The sequence below is a fragment of the Phoenix dactylifera genome, chromosome 13 (genome assembly GCF_051530095.1).
Source record: "Phoenix dactylifera cultivar Ajwa chromosome 13, Ajwa_hap1_PhDact_Kaust_v1.1, whole genome shotgun sequence".
NCBI lineage: Eukaryota > Viridiplantae > Streptophyta > Magnoliopsida > Arecales > Arecaceae > Phoenix > Phoenix dactylifera.
In genome coordinates, this window is record NC_143202.1 from 19,110,898 (window position 1) to 19,131,814 (window position 20,917).

General features: G+C 38.5%; 1 protein-coding gene across 1 annotated transcript; it reads right to left on the reverse strand.

Moving 5' to 3' along the window:
- Positions 1 to 3,817: 3,817 nt before the first annotated feature.
- LOC103721731 (stearoyl-[acyl-carrier-protein] 9-desaturase, chloroplastic-like) lies at positions 3,818 to 12,513 on the reverse strand. The gene is made up of 3 exons (XM_008812046.6): positions 12,196 to 12,513; positions 5,380 to 5,881; positions 3,818 to 4,632 (listed from the first exon to the last, which is right to left on the reverse strand). Exons 1-3 carry the CDS (start codon positions 12,306 to 12,308, stop codon positions 4,072 to 4,074), a joined length of 1,176 nt encoding a protein of 391 aa, XP_008810268.4. The 5' UTR covers positions 12,309 to 12,513; the 3' UTR covers positions 3,818 to 4,071.
- Positions 12,514 to 20,917: the final 8,404 nt, after the last annotated feature.

A 20,917-nucleotide genomic window follows, 5' to 3' on the forward strand; every position in this document is an offset into this window, starting at 1 on the left:
GACTTTCCACCAACCAAAGGCTCTCTAGAGTGATTACAAGAAAAAGAAGGAAGAAGTGCATTGAAGTCTACTCTCCAACCATCTTCCTCACATTCAAGGCTCTCCTCCTGACAGCAAATCTTCAGCAAATTCAAGAGGAGTCAAAGAGTTTGAAAAGCCCCTTCCTCCACCTCCAAAATCTGTTTGAGGGCTTCTAACTCTTCCTTGCTTATATTGTTTAAATACGCTTTTTGAGAAGCTTCCTTTTGTTCTTGTTTCAAACTTTTTGTTTCTTACTTGATTCAATCAGGGGATTGAATCAAGGGTGTCAAGGTTTGTTGGTGAGCCGAGATTAAAACCAACGGTGTAAGGGTTTGATTGTGATCCCGGAAAAACAATCGGGTGGTTCTAGTCAGTGAGCCTGTGAAAACCGACCGAGTTCGTTGTGATCTCGTAAAACAACAAGTTGGGTTGTGAACTTGTAAAACAACCGGCTGTAATCCGAGGGATTATAGTGAACTCCCAAGTGAGGCTTGGGGAGTGGACGTAGGAGCAAGGGTTAGCTCCGAACCACTATAAAATCGCTTGTGTTTGTGATTGTTTCATTGTCTCTTCCTTTTCCTTCATCCACTGCATATAGCAACTAATTAATCCAGTTGCAATAAGTTTTAATTAGTTACTCACAAAGTTTTTTTAATTGTAATAATTACTTTAAAATCCAATTCACCCCCCCTCTTGGGTTGTCTTTTTGGGCAACACATTCTTCTTCAGGAAGTATTGATGCATCATCTAGAGGGAGGTAGTGGAGGTAGTCTAGTTGTTCTTTAGCACAACTTCAATGTCAAATACCTGAAAGGAGACCTACATCACTCTCATTCTGAAGTGCCAAAAATGATGAAGTCTAGCCATTCTAGGCCGGTTAGTCTTTGCACTACGCTTCATAAGGTAGCGACAAAGATTATGGTGGGCAGGATGAAGCCGTTGCTGCCCAGACTCATTAGCTAAGAGCAAGGATCGTTTGTGGAAAATTGTAGCATTACTGAGAATGTCTTGATTGCCCAGAAGATGATGTGGGATTTGCAGCGAGCTTCAAGTCAACAAAGCTACATGGTAGTGAAGCTAGATATGGAGAGATAGAGAGAGAGAGAGCTTATGATAGAGTCCGATAAGACTTCCTCAAGTTTGCGCTGGAGAGCTTTGGCTTCCATGAGACCTAAATCAGCTGGGTTCTAGGCTGTGTATAGAGGCCATCCTTCTCCATCCTAATCAACGGAAGGTCGTCACCTTTCTTCCATTCCACTATCGAGCTACATCAAAGTTGCCCCTTGTCCCTTTTCTTATTCATTACCTGTGCTGATGTGTTATCTCGAGTCTTGTGGGCAGCATGTCATGAGCAGGCGATGGACGCCTACGTGCCAGCTCCCGATGCCCGCCCAATCTCCCATCTTCTATTTGCAGACGACTATTTTCTTTTAGTCAGGGTGAGGATAAGGGATACACTGACCCTTAGAGGCATCTTGGAGGACTATTGCGAGGCATCAGGTTAGAAGATGAATCTCCTCAAGTCAACCATTTGCTTCAATTTGAAGATTGATTTGCGGGTGAAGCAAGCTATTAGGGGGCTCCTTAGTATGAGGGAGTAGGAAAGTCCGTGGAGTTACTAGGGCGTCCCTATCACTGGGAGGAGACTGCGAATGATGGAGTGCCTCAGTGTGGTGTAGCGCATCCAGAAGCGGCTTGAGGGTTGGAGAGCTGCCTCGTTATCCATAATGCAGAGGCTGACTCTAGTGAGATCGGTTCTTAGCTCTATGCTGGTTATCTCATTTCTAACATGGTCATCCCAAAGATGGTGCTGTTAAAGATTGAGCGACTGCTCCGGAGTTTCCTGTGGGGCTCATATGGTGGCAGACACAAGGTGCACTTGCTGGCATGGGATACTATTTGCCAGCTGATCTAGGAAGAAGGGCCAGGTGTCCTGTTTCTACTTATGAAGAGAGAGGCATTGCTTGCTAGACATGCGACAAGACTGATATTTGAGCCACAATGCTTTTGGAGTCAGATGATGACAGCCCGTTATGCACCGGTTACGGTAGGCGGGGCAGTTCAGAGCGGCCGAATGTACTCCTTTATATAGAAGGAGATGGCTGATTGGAGATGGGTGCAATGTGGATGTGGTGGAGGACCCTTGGTTGAATATTCTCTCGTTGGGACTCTGGTCGACCATGGTCAATGTTGAGGCCATGGATGGTTTGCGGGTTCACGATCTCCTTCGCCGTGATGGGGTAGGGTGGGTCTCCAGCCGAATCGACCATCTATTTAGAGAGCACCTTGTAGAGAGAGTACATTCATTGATGGTTCTAGGGTGTTCTAGTCTGGATGTGAGAGTTTGGTGCACGTCCTTCAGCCTGAGGGTCAGAGTGAGAGACATCTACGACCATCTTTAGTGTGAGCAGCAACTGAGGCAAGACTGCGCTTGAATCTAAAGGTTCGATCTTCACCCGAGGGTCACCCTGTTCCTCTAGAAGGTGGTTTAGGGTTGACTACTAACGAGGTCTGTACTGAACAGGCGTGGACTTAGCATCCAACCACACTGCCTTGGGTGCGAGGTGGAGGAGTCCGTGAACCATGCTCTATTCTAGTATGAACAAGCCATGAGGGTTTGAGGCTTGTTGATATCCCACCGGATGCTCAATGCCAGTCCGTCTCCTTCACCCAAGCATTTAGATGGTGGGCTGTCATCCTTTAGACCCGGTATGTGGCCATCAGGGCAACATATATTGCTTACCATATTTGGCTAGCCAAGAATGTCTAAATGTTTGGAGAGAGTAATCCCACATCAATGTTTGTCATGGAGAGGGCCCAAGTGCAAGCTGCGGAGATTACCTATGCAGGTCCTTTGGACAGGGCATTAATAGCTCGGGGCAAGGTCTATCATACCGATACCGATCGACGTACCGATGGCGGCCCGGCCCCGTACGTACCGGTTCTGTATCGGTTCGTACTGGTTTCGTACCGATTTCGTATTGGTACGGTAGACGTACCAGCCGGTTTTTCAATGGAAAGCTCCTAGAATACCGATCCTACGCTAATCCGGTCTCTGTCCGGACTGGTTTGTACCGGCCCGTACCGGTCGGTACGAGCTGGTATGGCATGCCCTGACTCGGGGCATCTGGGGCTCTATATCTGTTCTTGTAGTACCACACATGGTGTTCGTCACCTAGGAGCCCCCACGTCCGAGTTTCCTCAAGGTCAATTTTGATGAATGTGCATTGGATGGTAGCAGGAGGGGTGGTGAGGGCTTTATGATTAGAAGCCCGGACTCTAGGGTGGTGGCAGCCGGTGGGTGCCAAATCTTTGACATTTTCATCCTTCGGGCGGAGCTGAGAGCAGCTTGGGCTAGTCTGTGTTATGCTCGACGCGTAGTGCTGGCCAATGCAATCCTACTCAAAGATGACTCACAAACGGTGATCGACTAGATCTAGGAGTGCCCTGGGGACATGGGTGGCTGCCATCTCCTATTGTGGGACATTTGAGGCATGGTAGGCGGAGACGTCGATTTTCAGGCCAAGCATATTTATAAGAAGGCTAATATAGCTGCAGATTGGATAGTTTCATTTGTGGCAAATCATTTTAGGAAAGTTCTCTGGACTGGTAAGAGAGAGTTGCCTAGAGTACTCTATGATTTATTACTTTCTGACTGTTTTGGATGTATTCACACTAGAATGGTATGAGTCATCCGTTATAGCAAAATAATAATAATAATAATAATTAAAAAAAATAAAAACTGCTACATACACATGAACCAAGGACCAAGCATAAAGCTCTCAACTATGCAAACTACAGAACAACAGCCATTTTTTCAGCCCCAGATCATATCCATGATAGTTGCTAAAGAGAGTATTTACAGACTTGAACAAACCCAACCCACAGACACAAAAAAACTTGGACCTACATCTAAGACACTCCCCAAAACCCCCTACAAGTAGCCAGCCGAACGCTGACATGAAACTAATAGCAGCCCCTCGAAAAACTCTCAGCTAAATGGAGAGTCCCAGCACAACATCAAAATTGTTTTGTTCAGTGTTCTCAAATTCAAAGCTGCACGTCCCTACCATAAATCCAACTGAAGGGAATGCATGGTGCTCGCTTGGCTCTCTCTTGTGCTCTTTCTTCGAGCCTCCGTATCCTGGTAGCCAAAGTGCACACAAAGTCTTGAACTCGGTTCCCCTCCCCAGAAAGGCCAGTAAGCTTCTCCACATTCCACCTCCGGACAAGAAAGTCGAGTATATCAGCATAGTCCTTGGCAGTATAGACACGCAATCGCTGAGCAACAGCAGAGAAGTGTTCGAACAGGTTATCATCATGCCCATCGTCCATCAAATGGGCAGGCATCGAGATCTTCTTCTTCATCATGTCAGCAAATGCAATCATAGTCCCATCTGGATCAATTTCAAACAGCTTCTCCACTATCTTGGTGTATGCAGTCTCATGGCGCTTCTCATCAGCAGCAATTGTACCGCATATCTGAGCCAGTTTCAGGTCCCCGTGATCTTTGGCAAGCCTACCAGTGTTCCCATGGGATATGAAGGTTGCTCGTTCTTGAAATGATGTATAAATGAAACAAAGGTAGGGGCTATTCTCTGTCCTAGGATCCTACAAAACACAGAATAAAGATAACTCATTCCTATACTCGAGAAATGAGACAAAATAAATACATGCACATTTGGATGCCATGCAGATCAATTACAGTTCTGTGAGTTTGCATATTTCTAGTAAAAGCAAGTTATCCCCAAAATGGTATTTGAGTGATGCCAAAATGTTTAGGTAATTCTAGAAACATGGAGCTTCTTTTTAATGTGAAAAGGTCCAAACCCACATTATTGGTAATTATGACCACTTTGCAGTGAAGCAAATTCCTTGGTGAGTCGTGTTCCAATTAACACAATCTCAGTTCAAAAAATTTCCATTCTTGTACATTATTTCTTTTCTTTTCCTCCAAAATCCAATTAAAGATCTAGACTTTAAAGTTCCAATTCTTTTTAATAAAAGAAAAAAATCCTGAACTTAGGAGTATGGATAATTAAGTATCATATGGCTAACTAATTAGACATTATAGGGCCGTCATCTTTCTTAGAAGATTGATGGCGTAGAACTTTTTTCCAAATTTATTGGTCCATGTATATTCCTTCCAAACAATTATTAACCACATTGCATGACAAAAACAAAACAGGGAGAAAGAATGTATCAGTTAATGAAAGAAGCAGTACACATTATCCAGCCAAACAGAATTCCATAATTCAAACAAAACATTTTGCAGTCTTGTATATTTTGGCTATGGAGATTCCAAATTATAAAGAAGTAATTTCGAATCAAGGAAAAACATATTAGATAAATTCATACCATTCCTGAACCAATCAGATACTGAATTGTCTTCTCGATTTGTTTCATGTCCACTCTTCCAGTTAGGTACAGATACTTGTTAAGAAGGTCACCATGTCTGTTCTCTTCAGCAGTCCACGCCCTTGTCCAAATAGCCCATGAGGTAAGGCTTGCACCTGTTTCATCTCGGACACCATCAAGAGTATTAAGCATTGTTTGATATGTGGGAAGAGCCTCCTCAGTGATCATATCTCCAACCAAGCAAACATAATAATCATCAGGGATCTCCCTTGACCGCTCCCTCAGCTCCTTAACTTCCTCGTAAAATCCCTCAGATTGAGAATCTGGCAGAAAATCCTGCGGTTGCCAACTATTCTCAACTGGCTTCAAAAGCACCAAGATATTATTTTCTGCCCACTCCTCTAAGGATTTGAAAATCTCAACCTTGTGAGGTGGCATGGAATGAGTGACTTGCAAATGTACCTCACGTCGAGGACTGAAGGGTTTCTTCGGAGACTCATCCCTGAGACAAATTATATGCTTAGAGTATCCTTTATGCTGTTAAAAAATAATACTCACAGGTAACAGACAAAACCTAGAGATTTCAGAGTTTTCTTGCTTTTTTCATTTGAGGAGAGCAGTTTTACCATTAATTGCTAGCAAAGATGATGAATTTGTAAATGAAAAGGAGCACGGAATAGAGTCCTTTAGCTATGAAACTTTGATGCAATGAACATACAATGAACAATCAAAATATGGCTTGCATTGCAAATAAACAAAAATTCAGAACAGCAGGAACATTATATTAAATGACCCACAAAATGGAATCATGAAACAGGAAGTGTTGCCAATGACAATTTTTCCAATTTTTACCACAAGTGGAATAAGACACAAAAATATAGAAGGTTGTATATCTTTTTTATATATCCATATAGCAGTCATACTATATTCTGAGATTTAAAATAAGAACAAATATTCCAAATAATGTTTATAAATCTGATGTTAATATGTGTAGAAGTGAAAAAAACATTATCCTATATTGAGTAAGCAGTACTGTAGCAGTATGAAATTTCATATGAGAAAATAATGCAAGACAGCCTCCAAACGCCAAGATACATTAAGTAAGGAAATGTTTTATTCATTAATTTATAAATTATAAATAATTAATAATTTATAGAATGTATATACCAATTGATGTTTACATACCAATGAACCGCTTTTCTCATAATCTATCCAGTTATTACTAAGTAATTGTGAGGATATTTAACATGTGCAGCATCATGCTGAAAATTTGCATGCATGTGATGATAGATAGACATTTTTATTAAAAAAATTGAAACAATTAAAAAGTTCTATGTAGACTAGTGCTGGTGTTGGTATTGGCAAGGCATGATACCTGCTGCTTGGCATGGAGCAGCACTTGAAAATCCAATAGAAACCATAAAAAATTGCATATATCCGTGCTCCCAATATATGGACACTTGTCTATGTGTAAGTTATGGAGCGCACCCCCCCCCCTCCCAACCAAAATAAAAATAAAAAAAATCCCAGGATTTCTGGATTTTCTCTTATTTGCAACAGTCAATGTAAGATATGCCCCTCTGCCCTGAAATTCTTGACCACTGGGTACCTTCTTTGCTTAACCCTTTACGACCTCTTTCCTCTCACTATTTCAGATGAACTTTAAAAACCTTCCCTGCTCTATAATAGATAATGCTTTTGAAAACTACGAAAGAACACTCATGTAGCATCTTCTTTATAACATTATATCATAGAAAAAAAATTGGTGCTCCTATAGATTTCTTGGACTACTTCACAGCAACCTTCTGAAAATTTCTGATGAATCTAAATTAACGACAGAATCATCTTATATTGAAAATCTAACAAAAAACAAAGTTAAAACAAGGGCCAAGCTTTTCCCCTTTATATTTAGAATTTACTTTTTCACAACTTTCTTCCCATATAGATTCCTTGGAGTAAGCCTATTCTCCAATCTTATCTTGGTTCATGGTCAAACATTTGCGTAATATAATGTATTACATCTATTTTATGTATTCATGCTTCATGATTAAAAATTAAATATATAAATACTTTTGTAGAGGATATCATTTTATACTTTTATTCTTGCCTCCTAATTCAAGATCTTGGCTTCCAAACTACACAAGAGTCCTTTCGAAATTTTTAGTAGACTACATATAAAATAATTACCCTTCTACAAGCATAAGAATACATAAAGAACAAAGTTCATCTCTTACCTGTTCTAGCTCACCTTCCAAGAAAAAAAGATACAAGTACTAGAAGGATGATATAGAAATATATGGGGCAAAGAATGAAGTTCAGATACAAGGAACCAAATGTTTGATACTTCTTGTAAGTACAAAAAAAAAAAAAAATTATGCCTTCATATTATAATGAGTTTTGTAGTAGTAGAATAGCAAGAAATAGAAGATGAAGATAAGGTAATGACTTGGGACCTAACCCAAAACTACTAGCCAGAAGTTATTATTTAGGTTTCTTGGCCCTGTGTAAGTACTCAGTATCTCCCCACACAATTGATACAAGACTAAATACATGCATACATGGGTCCTCACAAACTGTGCCATTTAAACTCTAACATTGTTGCCGCCGAGCATAGGGTCCAATCCCAAACACAATCATAAACACCAAATTGGCTTATGGCCTCAAAAGTATCAATGCTGCAATGTCCCCTACTCATGCATGGGTCATTGGCTAAGTCCGTTCTATACCATTTTATTACGACTCAGAACCTCGCCCAAAAAGGTTAGTCAAAGTTATTATTTAATTTCTTGCTCCTACATAAGCTCTCAAGATATCCCCATTACGCAAGATTACCTGAGCACGCTCCTGCACCTTCTTGGGAGGATGCATTTTACCCAAAATCCTCCCCCCAAACACCATAAATTTAGAGAAAAAGGGCAAAGTGACATTCAATTGGGTTGATTTTGGAAATGTTTACTAGGGCTCAATCTATTGCCCCACAGAAAGAATAATAATACAAATTAATTTTTTATTTCCTATTTTATAGTTAATGCAATTTTAAAAATATTTTTTAAAAAATATTTCATGAAAAATAATGTCACACATTTTGCAATGTAATGTGCACATGTTGGTTTAGTGGGATCAAGCTTACTCTCAAGCATGTCTAGGTTCGACATGGACTTCTGCTCAAGCTAGAGTAATTTCCAATCAACCCGACCGAAACATTCTCTATCAACATAGCATGGTAAGTGGCATGCACCATCGGCACTTAAAACCTCAAAATTTACTCCATTAGACAAAATAAATGATATAAAGGCAAACACCCACATGCTGAAAATTTGGACTAGATCCAAGAAAGCATCATTCACCATGACCACCTTAAATATGAGCCTAAGAACACAATGAACATTTAGTCTTCAGATTTCTACTTGATGATAGCTATCACATTGTCAAAACTATCAACCTAATCACCATTTTTTATCTTGCTAAAATGTATCTAAACCACAGGGCTTTTGGAAGTCTTACCGAGCACAATTTGCTAATGCCAGCCCAATCAATAATCAATGCATCACCGATGGAATCCAGTAATCCAAATATATCAGGTGATTGTGAATAATGACCATTAATCAATCACTTTCGTGAAGTCATTGTCATCAGAGATTGCCTGATAATGAAATTTTGACCGGTTTTGTCATCAATTGTAGAGATGTCTTTCCATGACGAGAGCATAACCAGATCTTTCTCCATGAAATCTGTTAGCTAGTTACTATACCTACATAACTCCTCATCAAATCAGCCACTGCTCATCTTATGAGCTTGACCAATCTATTAGATAAAACCTACCCTATCTGGTCAGCCATGAAGAAACAAGAGAGACGACATTTCAGTACATTCCTACAGGTTCACAAATGATTCCTAGCATTTGGGTTCAGAAAATGCTGAAAAATGAAATCAAGCTCCTTATATGGTTACCTACATCCATAAACAGAATAGAAGATGAATCAACATTATAAAATTACTCATTTATCTTCAAACACATCTCCAAAACCAGCATCCAGGCCATACTGGTCCTAAAAACCCAATATCTCAGTTTACTTGGACATCAGGTGCAAAGTGCTTCTTCATCAACTGCCGAACCTCCTATGGACATTTTCGGCATATAGATACATCGGAGTAACCACTAGCTAAGTGTTGCTTCAATCTGGTTCTTCTCCTCCTATGAACTCTGTGTTGCACTAGTTGTACTTCTAATTATGCCGCTTCAGAGCATTTGCTCATGATCTCAACCAATGTCATGCTCTAGCTCCTTTTTTTTCTTGATGGTTTCATTACTGCAGATTTATCAAGTATGTCAGTTTATTAAATATTTAAAAATAGAAAAATTTTGTTAAGATGAAAATAATATTTTATCTCAGAAGATATATTTAATTGATCTAATACATAATACAAATATTTCATTTTTTTTATTTTTTTTATATATTTTTAATAATTTTTAAATTTAAAATTATGTTTAAATATAATAAATTTAGAAAAATATATTTTCTACTTCAGAAATTACTTCTGAATTCTTTAATACGTACTACTATTTTTTATAATTTTTGGTATTAATTATAAATTTTTAATTATTTTTAAATTTAAAAATTATGTTAAAATATAAATATTTTAAAAAATAATTTTAGCTCGGATCCATATAGAACCCAGTATTGGATGGCACATATATTTTTTCAAATCTGTGGGCATGCATCAAAGGCTACTTATTTTTTAATTGTTTTCAAATTTAGGCCTACACCACTATGCACGTGATCCATCAAAACTTGATTATATAGACACCAAATTTTGCTAGAGAGTAGCTTGCATACCCCTAAATACACTTTTGATTTTATATTTTTTTCAATTTTATTTTATATATTTTTTTATTTTTTACTTTAAAAGTTTAATTTTTAATTTTTAAAAATTATATATAATTTAAAAATTAAATTTTTTTTATGTCATCATGTAGATCATCCATAGATCTACAACATAATAAAATCAAGGCCAAATTAAAAATTTTGGCATTAACTTCTCTTACTTTATAAATTTTGAGCTATTTTTAAAGCAAAAAATAGAGGGGATGAGATAGGAGAAAGAAAGCATACCTAATTTAGGCTTGAATCTTCCTTCAATCGCGCTGAATCGGTGTGATTTTGCAAATTGAAAAGAAGGGGGAATCGCTGAAACTTCTAAAACAAACTGTTGGGAAGGCCTTTGAACTTTCCGACACTTGTTTTTAACAAAAGAAGTAAAGGAGGAAGAGGCTTGGTTCCGAACTGGGTCAACTCGGAGCGAACCGGATGGTTAGCATCGGTTCCGAACGGTTCCGGCCGGTTCGGAACCCATTTCGGCCAGTTTGGGGCCAGACCGGTTTCAATAGGTGAATTGACCTGATTTTCTACTGGATTGGCTCGGTACGGGCTGAACCAGGCGATTCAATCTGGTTCAGCCTACCATGGCTAGAAATGCATTGTAATATGAATCTCCCTCAAATCCTAGGTATCGATCAAATTAAACCGATATAACTCCCCAACAAAGAAATTCTAGAAAACCTCATCCACATATACAATAAATGCACATAAAAGAAATCCCGGCATGGTAGATTGAGGATTAAGTAAAGGAGGAAGAGACTTGGTTCCGAACTGGGTCAACTCGGAGCGAACCGGATGGTTAGCATCGGTTCCGGCCGGTTCGGAACCCATTTCGGCCAGTTTGGGGCCAGAACCGGTTTCAATTGGTGAATTGACCTGATTTTCTACTGGATTGGCTCGGTACGGGCTGAACCAGGCGATTCAATCTGGTTCAGCCTACCATGGCTAGAAATGCATTGTAATATGAATCTCCCTCAAATCCTAGGTATCGATAAAATTAAACCGATATAACTCCCTAACAAAGAAATTCTAGAAAACCTCATCCACATATACAATAAATGCACATAAAAGAAATCCCGGCATGGTAGATTGAGGATTTCACTTCAGAGGAAGAGGCCAGCGATACTCCACAGAAAATTAAGGAAAAAAGAAAACAACGCCGGTACAAGAATGCCACTATGATATTTTTGATTAAAAGTAATTGGAGAATATTTTCTTAAAAACCAAGAATATGAAAATAAGTAATAGAATAAAATTGAATAAAGCAATTTGGATGCAATACATATCTAAAAAATCATGGTTAACTGGGTTCTTTGATCTTTTCCTTCTTTCCCTTCTTTGATCTAGATGAAAAGGATGATTGTACATTAGATTCATCTCTTTCTTCCCAAAACAAAACGCAGAAAAAAGTAAAACCTTTTGAAAATAAAGGAGAGACAATGACAACTGAGTATAGATTTATCCTAAATTCATCCAAGAACTCAAGAAGATAGCCCATTCGGAAAAAACGTGGCTACTCTAAGCTGTAAGATGGGTAGAGAGACAAACATAGGTGCTGATATGTAACTCCAAAGGGATCGGATTATATACCCATACGAAACATAGGCTTCGCCGTAAACAAGCAAGCCTCTATAAAAAAAATCTTGATTCTATCGAGTCAAAATCCATATCGGAATCCATGAAATTCCATCGAAATCTCGCAAAACCAACTGATTCCGACCGTTCTCGGGCCGGGAAAAAAAAACGCAAGAAAAGCACGACCAAGATCAAGAAATAAACGAAAATAAGTGGTTTAAAGGCATCAGAACATCGAATCACACAAGATACAAGTAACTGAACGCCAAACAACGTCTTAATTCTCACATGCAAGCAAAAAAACTGGAGTCTTCCATCGATCAAAGGAACCACAGAGCATTTTAAGGATAATGGAGCTCACTTTGGAGAGGAGTTAATGGTTGAAGTCATGGACACCCTAGGGGATTTCGTATTCCTCTTTGGGGGAGGGAAGCAGAGAGCCATCTCCGGCGCAAGGGTCACTCTGAGAGCCATTCTTCTAAGAGGCCTTCTCTCTTCTCACAAAAGCTTTTTTTTCTCTTCTCCTTTGGTTTTTCTTGTAGCCTTTCTTTTTCTTCTTTCTCTCTTCCTTTTTAGTTCCTTAAGAGAGGAGAGAGAGAGCGGGATTCGTCTGGCTGTACTCGCACACAAATTGTATGAGCTGCTGTTGTAACCAAAAAAAAGAAAAGATGGGTAGGGGTTTCTTTTCCTTCTCTCTCTCTTTTTTTTTTCCTTTAACAGAGGAGAGAGAGGCGAGAGGAGAGTTAGTAGGCAGCTTCTCTTAGAGGGAAGGGAAGAGTACGTGGGAAAAAGAGCGGGCGGGGGAAGCGGCATTAATATGACCTCTACATCTTGTTCTTCATAAAATTACATGATTACCTTTTGAATTTTTTACTAGTAAAATTTTGTATAATTTTTGTTTTTTCTTAGTATATCATGTAGTTTTAAATTTACAGTTTTGGAACCCACCGGGTTGCCTAGCTCGTGAAGTTTTCAATAAATTTATATTTTTAATTTATATATAAGTTCTTTAATTTGTTAAAAATATGTATAAGCTTTCTACATATCTTTAGAATGGCAGATAATTTAGACATCAATACCATTTTCATGGATGCAATGCTTAACTTTGCATATATTTTATGCATAGCTGATTCCAAATTTGGATAAATATTAAAGATTACGATAGGTTGACAGCCAGCATAAAACTATAATTACATTTTATATAAATAAATTTATGTAAAAAGTATATAGTTGATGCATTCTCTATTAGCACCACTACATCGACCCCGGAAGTATTGGAAGTGCGCAAGAATTAATTAGAATGTTCCTCAAAAGCGAACATAAGCACCAAGATATGATGGAAAGTTGCTAAGGGTTTTCAAACTTTAATGGATATGTGTAGATAAAGAAATTAGTCCAAAAAAATAGAATACATTTAGCAAATTAGAATATAGGATCATTGATAAAGAAATTGATGAAACTAATGATGACTAAGATGAGGAGTGGTGGTATTTTGCCTCCCTAACCATTCAAAAATTGACATGGATGAGAACTAACATAGCTTACTAGCAAAAGACAAAGCAGATATGAGAAAAAGTAAAGAAAATTGATAAGATGAGCTACAAACTTTTGGTATACCGGAAATAATTGGAACAAAATGGAGTATCAATTATTGTAGATAAGATTTAAAAGATAAGGTTATAGATGTTAAACGAGTAATAGATAAAATAATCTCGATAAAATTAGTATTAAGAAACTAGTCTATTAATTTTATTAGTACTTATGCTCTTCAAGTAGAAATGTATGATACGATAAAGTAATGCTATTAGGAGGATATAGATAGACTAATTCAAGAGATTCCTAATAGAGAAAAAATATTTATCAAAAGGAGATTTCAATAAGTACATAGGAAATATTTAGTAGGCTTCAAAAGGATGCATAGAGATTATTGTTTTAGAGAGAGAAACAAGAAAAGAAATAACATTTTGGAGTTTGTGATGGTATATGACCTAGTATTAGCAACACTTGCTTTAAAAATGACTTTTACTTGATAATTTTTAAAAGTAGGCATAATACTAGTCAAATAGTTTTTCTTTCTTACTAAAAAGATTTATCAAGTTTTGTATAGAGATTGTAAAATAATATCAGGTGAGAATTTAACTAGCCAATATAGATAGTAGATATGGCAGCCAGGTGGATTTTTTCGGGTATTCAACCCATCCCAATCCCTAATAGGACCCGTTTAACAAAATCTTATATGGTTTGAAATGGGCTTGGAGTTTAAAAAACCCATTAGGGGTTTGGTATGAGTTTGGGATTTTCCTCTTGGGTACCCACTACCTGAACCTAATTATATATAATATATATTTTATAAAATTTAGAAGAAAATATAAATATTGTGAGAGGACTTGGGTACCCATTCTTCGGAAGCGAACATCAGTACCAAGATATGACGGAAAGTTGCTAAGGGTTTTCAAACTTTAATGGACAGTTGTGAATAAAGAAGTTACTAAGAAAATAGAATACAAAGTTAGTCCAAAAACATAGAACACATTTAACAAATTTGAATATAGGATCGTTGATCAAGAAATTGATGAAACTAATAGATACAATGGTTAGGATGAGAAATGGTGGTATTTTGCCTCCCTAATCATTTGAAAAAATGACTAGGGTGAGAACAACAAAGCTTACTAGCAAAATAACTACACATATAGGAGAAAAGGCAAAGAAAATTGATAAGATGAGTTACAAATTTTGGTGTCCTAGAAAAGATTGGAATAAAAATGGAATATGAATTATTGTAGATAAGATTTAAAAGAAAAGATTATAGATATTAAAAGAGTAAGAGATAAAATAATCTTGATAAAATTAGTATTAAGAAATAAATCTACTAATTTTATCAATGCTTATCCTCTTCAAGTAGAATTGTGTGATACTACAAAGTAATGCTTTTGGGAGAACATAGATAGACTAATTCCTAGTAGAGAAAAATATTTATCAAATGAGATTTCAATAAGTACATAGGAAAGTATAAGGTAGGTTTCAAAAAAGAGCATAGAGATTATTGTGTTGGAGATAGAAACAAGGAAAGAAATGCCATTTTGGAGTTTGCTAGTTTAGTTGGCAATTAAGTTTAAAAAATGTGTTATAAAAGACTGCCTAAATATAGGAATAAAGAAATGTATGAAAGCTATAAGATGACTAATAAAGAAGTTAAAAAGGCAGTAAAAGAGACTAGACTCAATGCATATGAATAGTTATATCACAAGTTAGAAACTAAGGATAGATAAGAAGATACCTATAATAGTATATGACTTAGAGAAAAGAAAAACTAAAAACTTAACTCTAGTTAGATGATGAAAAGAAATAGTTTTGGTTAAGATGTCACGCCCCGAACCCATCACCCGGGTCCGGTACGCGACCGGCCGCATGAGCCCTAGAGCAGTGCCCTAAAGATCATGCAAGGCCTAAGATAAACAAATAATTCCAATAATTTCATAAATGCCAAAATCAAAGATTAATGTAATTCAATCAAATCCAACTAAAATATACTGATTTATTACATAATTTCAAATATCCATAAATAAAAGATAAATTAACTTCTATCTTTCCAGCAATCAAACTCCATGCTGATCTTATTTCTCGTCTCACCCAATGGCCTCTACAAATCCAGTGCCTCTGAAAAAGAAAGTAAGTATAGTATGAGCTTTTCCAGCCCAGTAAGAATCCCAACAGCCACACACAGTAATTATGATAAAATGATCAAAACATCAAAATAATATCATTTCATCAAAACATCAATAAATGTCATTTCATCTTTTCAAAAGCTCAACAAACAACAAGTGTATATAATCAGTACATATACACAAATCCTTTTTCACATTATGTGATCCATTCCCGTATTACTCTGATTTTCCAAGTTTCCAAACTTTTCACTTCTGGCTTTGGACTAACCAAGTTCATGATCCAGTCCAAGACTGCACAAATCCCACGCATAAGCTCGTGGCAGCTATCCCACGCATAAGCCCGTGGAGGCTATCCTACGCATAAGCTCGTAGAGGCTATCCCACGCGTAAGCCCGTGGAGGCTATCCTACGCATAAGCTCATAGAGGCTATCCCACGCATAAGCTCGTGGCAGCTATCCTATGCATAAGCTCGTAGAGGCTATCTCATGACAAGGTTAGTCCAACCCATTTTACATGTCTAGTTTTACATGTTTAATCACATTTCAATCACGTCACATATTTTCATAATTTCTCAAAATATGTTATTCCTTCCCAATTTAATTATTCCAATACTTTCATAATAAACAAAATGCACACCTCATAGTGCCATACAAGCTCAAAAACAAATAGCAACATACTGATAAAATATATCCAACGATAAATCCAATATATGCATAAATAAAAGTGCTCAGATGTACGGATTCTTACAGAGATTGTAGACTGACTCAAACACGGATCCGAATCACAATCTATACGCTGGGGTGCTGAGTCCCCTGATCAAAATCTCCTGGCACCGCCGACTCTTCCTCTACAACATCAATTATAAATCACAACTAAATTATTTAATATTTAAATATTCTAAACCATAATTCATATCTACTATGGGGTCCATCATCAGATCCCCAAACATCTCAATCTCTCCAAATCTTGGGCAGTCGGGGTGGCCCGACTCCCACTCTTGTACCACCGGTCTATGTCGTCGCCGGCCGTGGCCGCTGCCACGCCGGCGATGATGGCCGGTCCCGGTGAAGAGATCAAAAGGAAGGGATGATCCCTCTCTCTTCATGGTTGGGAATACATCTCCCTTCCTCAAATCCTTTTTAATCCAAGGGCAACAACCGTGGTGGCTGTGCCCTCTCCTTCCCCAACCCGACAACACCACTGGCCGAACTATCGCTGGCCGTCTCTGCTGCAGTCGCCGGCGATGGTGGCCGGCCAAAAGAAAGAGAGAAGAGGAGGTCCCTCTTCTTCTTCTTTCCCAAACAACCGAAAGGGTTCCCCCCTCTTTCCTTCATCACCAACCGAAGATCCACTGACAGTGGATCGACTTCCCACCCGACGGCAACCCCAGTGGCCTCCCCCTGCCGTCGTCGCCGTCGGTGGCCAACCGCCGTCGTCGCCGGCCGGCGGCTAACCAACGAGGGGAAAGAGGAGGAGAGGGCGGGATCACGAGGAAGAAGGCCTCGGATCCGCCATCCCCCATCTCCAAGCAACCTGCAATCCCTCCCAAATCCTCCCACAAACTCGATCAACCCCCAACGCCATGGATCCTGGCCAACCCGACGGCCGGCGGCGATGGCAAGATCCGAAAAAGAGAAGCCGAAACAGGGTATCCCTGTTTCGGATCCTTCTCCGACGATCTCATCGGCCAAATCCCCACCCACATAGCCCTAATCCTAGTAAATGAAGCGCAAGGAAAGGAGCTACGCTTACCTCAGCCCGATGGGGTGCTCCGGCGACCTGTCCGGCGAGGAATTGGCGGAGGAAATTCCGTGAGGGAGAGGTCTTCTTCACCCGATTTGTGGAGATTTCCGTTGAAGGGAGGAAGAGCTTTAAAGCTTCCTCCACGGTCGGCCGGTTCTCGGCTCCGGCGCTCGGTCTCCTCCGGCGATCGATCCCTCCAACGCCGCCGCCCCCCTCTAATGCCTCCCTTCCATGATCGTGCCTAGGGCACGATCATAATAAGGGGAATGAGCCCGGTCATTTCGGGCCGGCCCATCAAACCCTTTTTTTTTCTGGGTTTTCACATTCTCCTCTCCTAAAAAAAATATTTCGTCCGCAAAATTAACGTACTTGGAATACCAAAAAGTTGAGGATGTTTGGCTTTTATTCCTTCCTCGAGCTCCTAAGTGGCCTCTCCTTCTGAGTGATTGCTCCATTGCACCTTTACTCAAAATCTACCACATGGTTCGGGTCCGAAATATATTTTCTCAGCATTGAAACATGGAATACATTATGTACACCTGATAAAGTTGGTGGTAGGGCCGAACGATATGCCACTTCTTCAACTCTGTCCAGGATCTCGAAAGGACCAACATACCTAGGGCTCAATTTGCCACGAACCCCGAACCTCATCACACCTTTAGTAGGAGATACTTTCAAGAAAACATGATCACCAACCTGAAACTCCAGTTCTCTTCTCCTATTGTCAGCATAACTCTTTTGTCTACTCTGAGCTATAAGGAGCCGTTCTCTGATCACCTTTATCTTATCCACAGTTTGTTGTACTATCTCTGGTCCCAGTACTTTTCTTTCTCCCACATCATCCCTGAGATCTCAAATAGTCTCCCTCTCGGAGTACCTACTCAAAAGATTTTGACATACAAAAATCACAGCATCTCAAAACTTGATCCTTTTTATTTACCACACGTAGTAAGTCCTTTTGATCTCCTTCAAAAGAATTCCAAACTTCCAACCTTGGATTAAAATGTCATAATTATATCCCAAAGAAATTAATTTCTCTTGATTCTACATAGAGATCAAAATTGGCTTAACAGAAATAGGAGAAATCTTTAGTATCAAATGCTCTTAATATTCTATAATAATTTTTCTTTTCTTAACTTTGCCTGTGATTAAATGATCAACCTTTATCCTAGGAAAACCGCAAACCTGTTCAAATAGGTATATTAACAATGTCAGAGCTAGGAGTCGAGTTAAATCATTCCAGGCCCAAGCTTAATCACAGAGCTATCAATCCGTTAACGCTAAATTTGAGATGCCCCAAAATTCTTCTTAGAATTATCAAAAATAGGAGAGCCCATAACTACTTCCAGTAGGCAAAGAATCAACCACATTCTCCTCTACTAGAAAACTAACTCAAGTCTTCCATAATAATACCCTTCAGATCAAGGTATTATCATTGTTATTTTTTTTTCTTTTTTTTTTTCTAATCGGTTTCAAAATAACTCAAACCACTACACTTCCGCTGCGCACTCTGATCTAACTCATCAAATTCTCTAAAGTCACAAAATGATTTCTGACCAAAGTATCACTTTGCATCGAGACTAAGAAAATCCAAATTTTAAATTTTCAAGTAGAACTAGAGCAAAACCTCTAGATCTTTTTGTTCTAGATTTATATAGAGTATACTTACCATAACTAACCCCCAATCCTTTAGTCAACTTTAAGGTCACTATGTGATCTCCATAACCTTCTTAGAATCCAAAATATCTAAGTTTAATTTAAAGGAGGTAATTCTTGTATTCCCTTAGCAATTTAATTAGAAAATCTACATTGATTTCCTTCCAACAGAATTTACTTCAAATTCAATGGGTTAGAACTGTTGAGCCAATATCACTATGAGTAGGAATTAACCCTATCAACCTCCAAATCCTTCTTCACCAAAATCCTTAATGTCTATGATCAATGCTACACATAATAACTCACATAAGCATCTCAAAATCGAAATCTCTACTCAATATTGTATTTTACAATGACAAAGATTTCTGGTTAGATCATAAACTTAGACTTGAGTTCAAGTTAACATATCCAATAATCTCCAACAATTATAAGAAAAATTCAGGAGCCCAATCCAAATATAGAAATTCAAATAATTAGAATACTCCACCAATTTGCATACTATATGGCCTTAAGAATTTAATCCACTAATAGAAATACGCCAACTTACAATATTCAAACATGTCAATTCCAAATATAATCCACATACAGATTTAACCTCGAAAAACATTCTTTTCAATATTATAAAATCTTATTAGCTCACTCCAATACTAATCAACGTACGAATCCCACTTTAATAATTAGCAGCAAAACCAAAAGTACGATCACATCAAAACTCATATCAAGTTTGAACTTCCAGATCATTTAAATAATATCTGAACATGGTATAACCGATATGTCATTGCTGACCTACACTTATCTTAGGTCAAACCTCTCTTATCATGATCAAAGACTATTTATACTTTCCTTCCACACTCATCGAAAACCAAATCCGGTGCATACATTTTATCACAATGCCCAGGTATCTCACACCGTAAGCACTGAATTTAATTATTATGTCCCAAGTGATCATAACCTTAAGCTGTGATATATTTTTGTCACGATCCCTAGTGATCTTAAACATATGCTCAGATTACAATTTGTCACAATTTCTAATAATCTTAAATCTCAAACTTTGATGCCACTAAGGCCACAGTCCCTAGTGGTCTTAAACCTTAGATTATAATATCATTCCTGTTACAATCTCAAGTGATTATAAACCAAGTCTCTGATAGTTTTTTTTTTCCTATCATAGTTCTCCACTAATACTCATCTGAACCTAAACCCTAGGATACCTTAACCTTAAGCTCTGATACCACTCTGTCACAACCCAGGACCTCACCCAAAATGGCTAGCCGGAAGATATTATTTGAGTTCCTTGATCCTGTATAAGTACCCAAGATCTACCCAGCGAATAACCGATGTGGGCTTGAACCAGGAAAGTATGTGAGGACCTGTGCGGGCGTTTGTTTAGTCCCACATCGGTTATTCGTTGGGTAGATCTTGGGTACTTATACAGGATCAAGGAGCCCAACTAATACCTTCCGGCTAGCCATTTTGGGTAAGATCCTAGGTTGTTACAAATGGTATCAGAGCGGACCCGGCCCATAACCTATGTGGACTAGGGGACACTGCAGCACAGATCCATTGGGGCTGACTGATCGTGGTGCTTGTGATTAGATTTGAATGGATTTGAATCCTTAGCCTGACGAGGACATCAGGGCTTGAACGGGGGGAGTATGTGAGGACCCGTGCGGGCGTGTGTTTAGTCCCACATCGGTTATTCGTTGGGTAGATCTTGGGTACTTATACAAGATCAAGGAACTCAAATAATATCTTCCGGCTAGCCATTTTGGGTGAGGTCCTGGGTTGTTACATAAGAAATATGAGATCAAAGAAAGATAAAAGTGTTATTTTGATAAGCTATACTTTAGTTTCATTGAGGTTTGAATTGTTAAGTATACACGTAGAATTAGAGTATTTGAGATAAAAGAAGGCTATGCAATGATAAAAATAAGAAGAGCAGATGGATATGATGGATTCCCTATTAAGATTTGGAAGTGCTTAAATGATGTGGGAATAACTTGGTTAAGTAATTTGTT

What these genes read in the sequence shown, in the direction of transcription:
- LOC103721731 (XM_008812046.6), bottom strand. Translation starts at nt 12,308, where the DNA reads ATGGCTCTCAGAGTGACCCTTGCGCCGGAGATGGCTCTCTGCTTCCCT. An exon ending in ACCATTAACTCCTCTCCAAA is followed by an intron (nt 5,882 to 12,195) that starts GTGAGCTCCATT and finishes AATTTGTCTCAG; the next exon opens with GGATGAGTCTCCGAAGAAAC. An exon ending in ATCTGATTGGTTCAGGAATG is followed by an intron (nt 4,633 to 5,379) that starts GTATGAATTTAT and finishes TGTGTTTTGTAG; the next exon opens with GATCCTAGGACAGAGAATAG.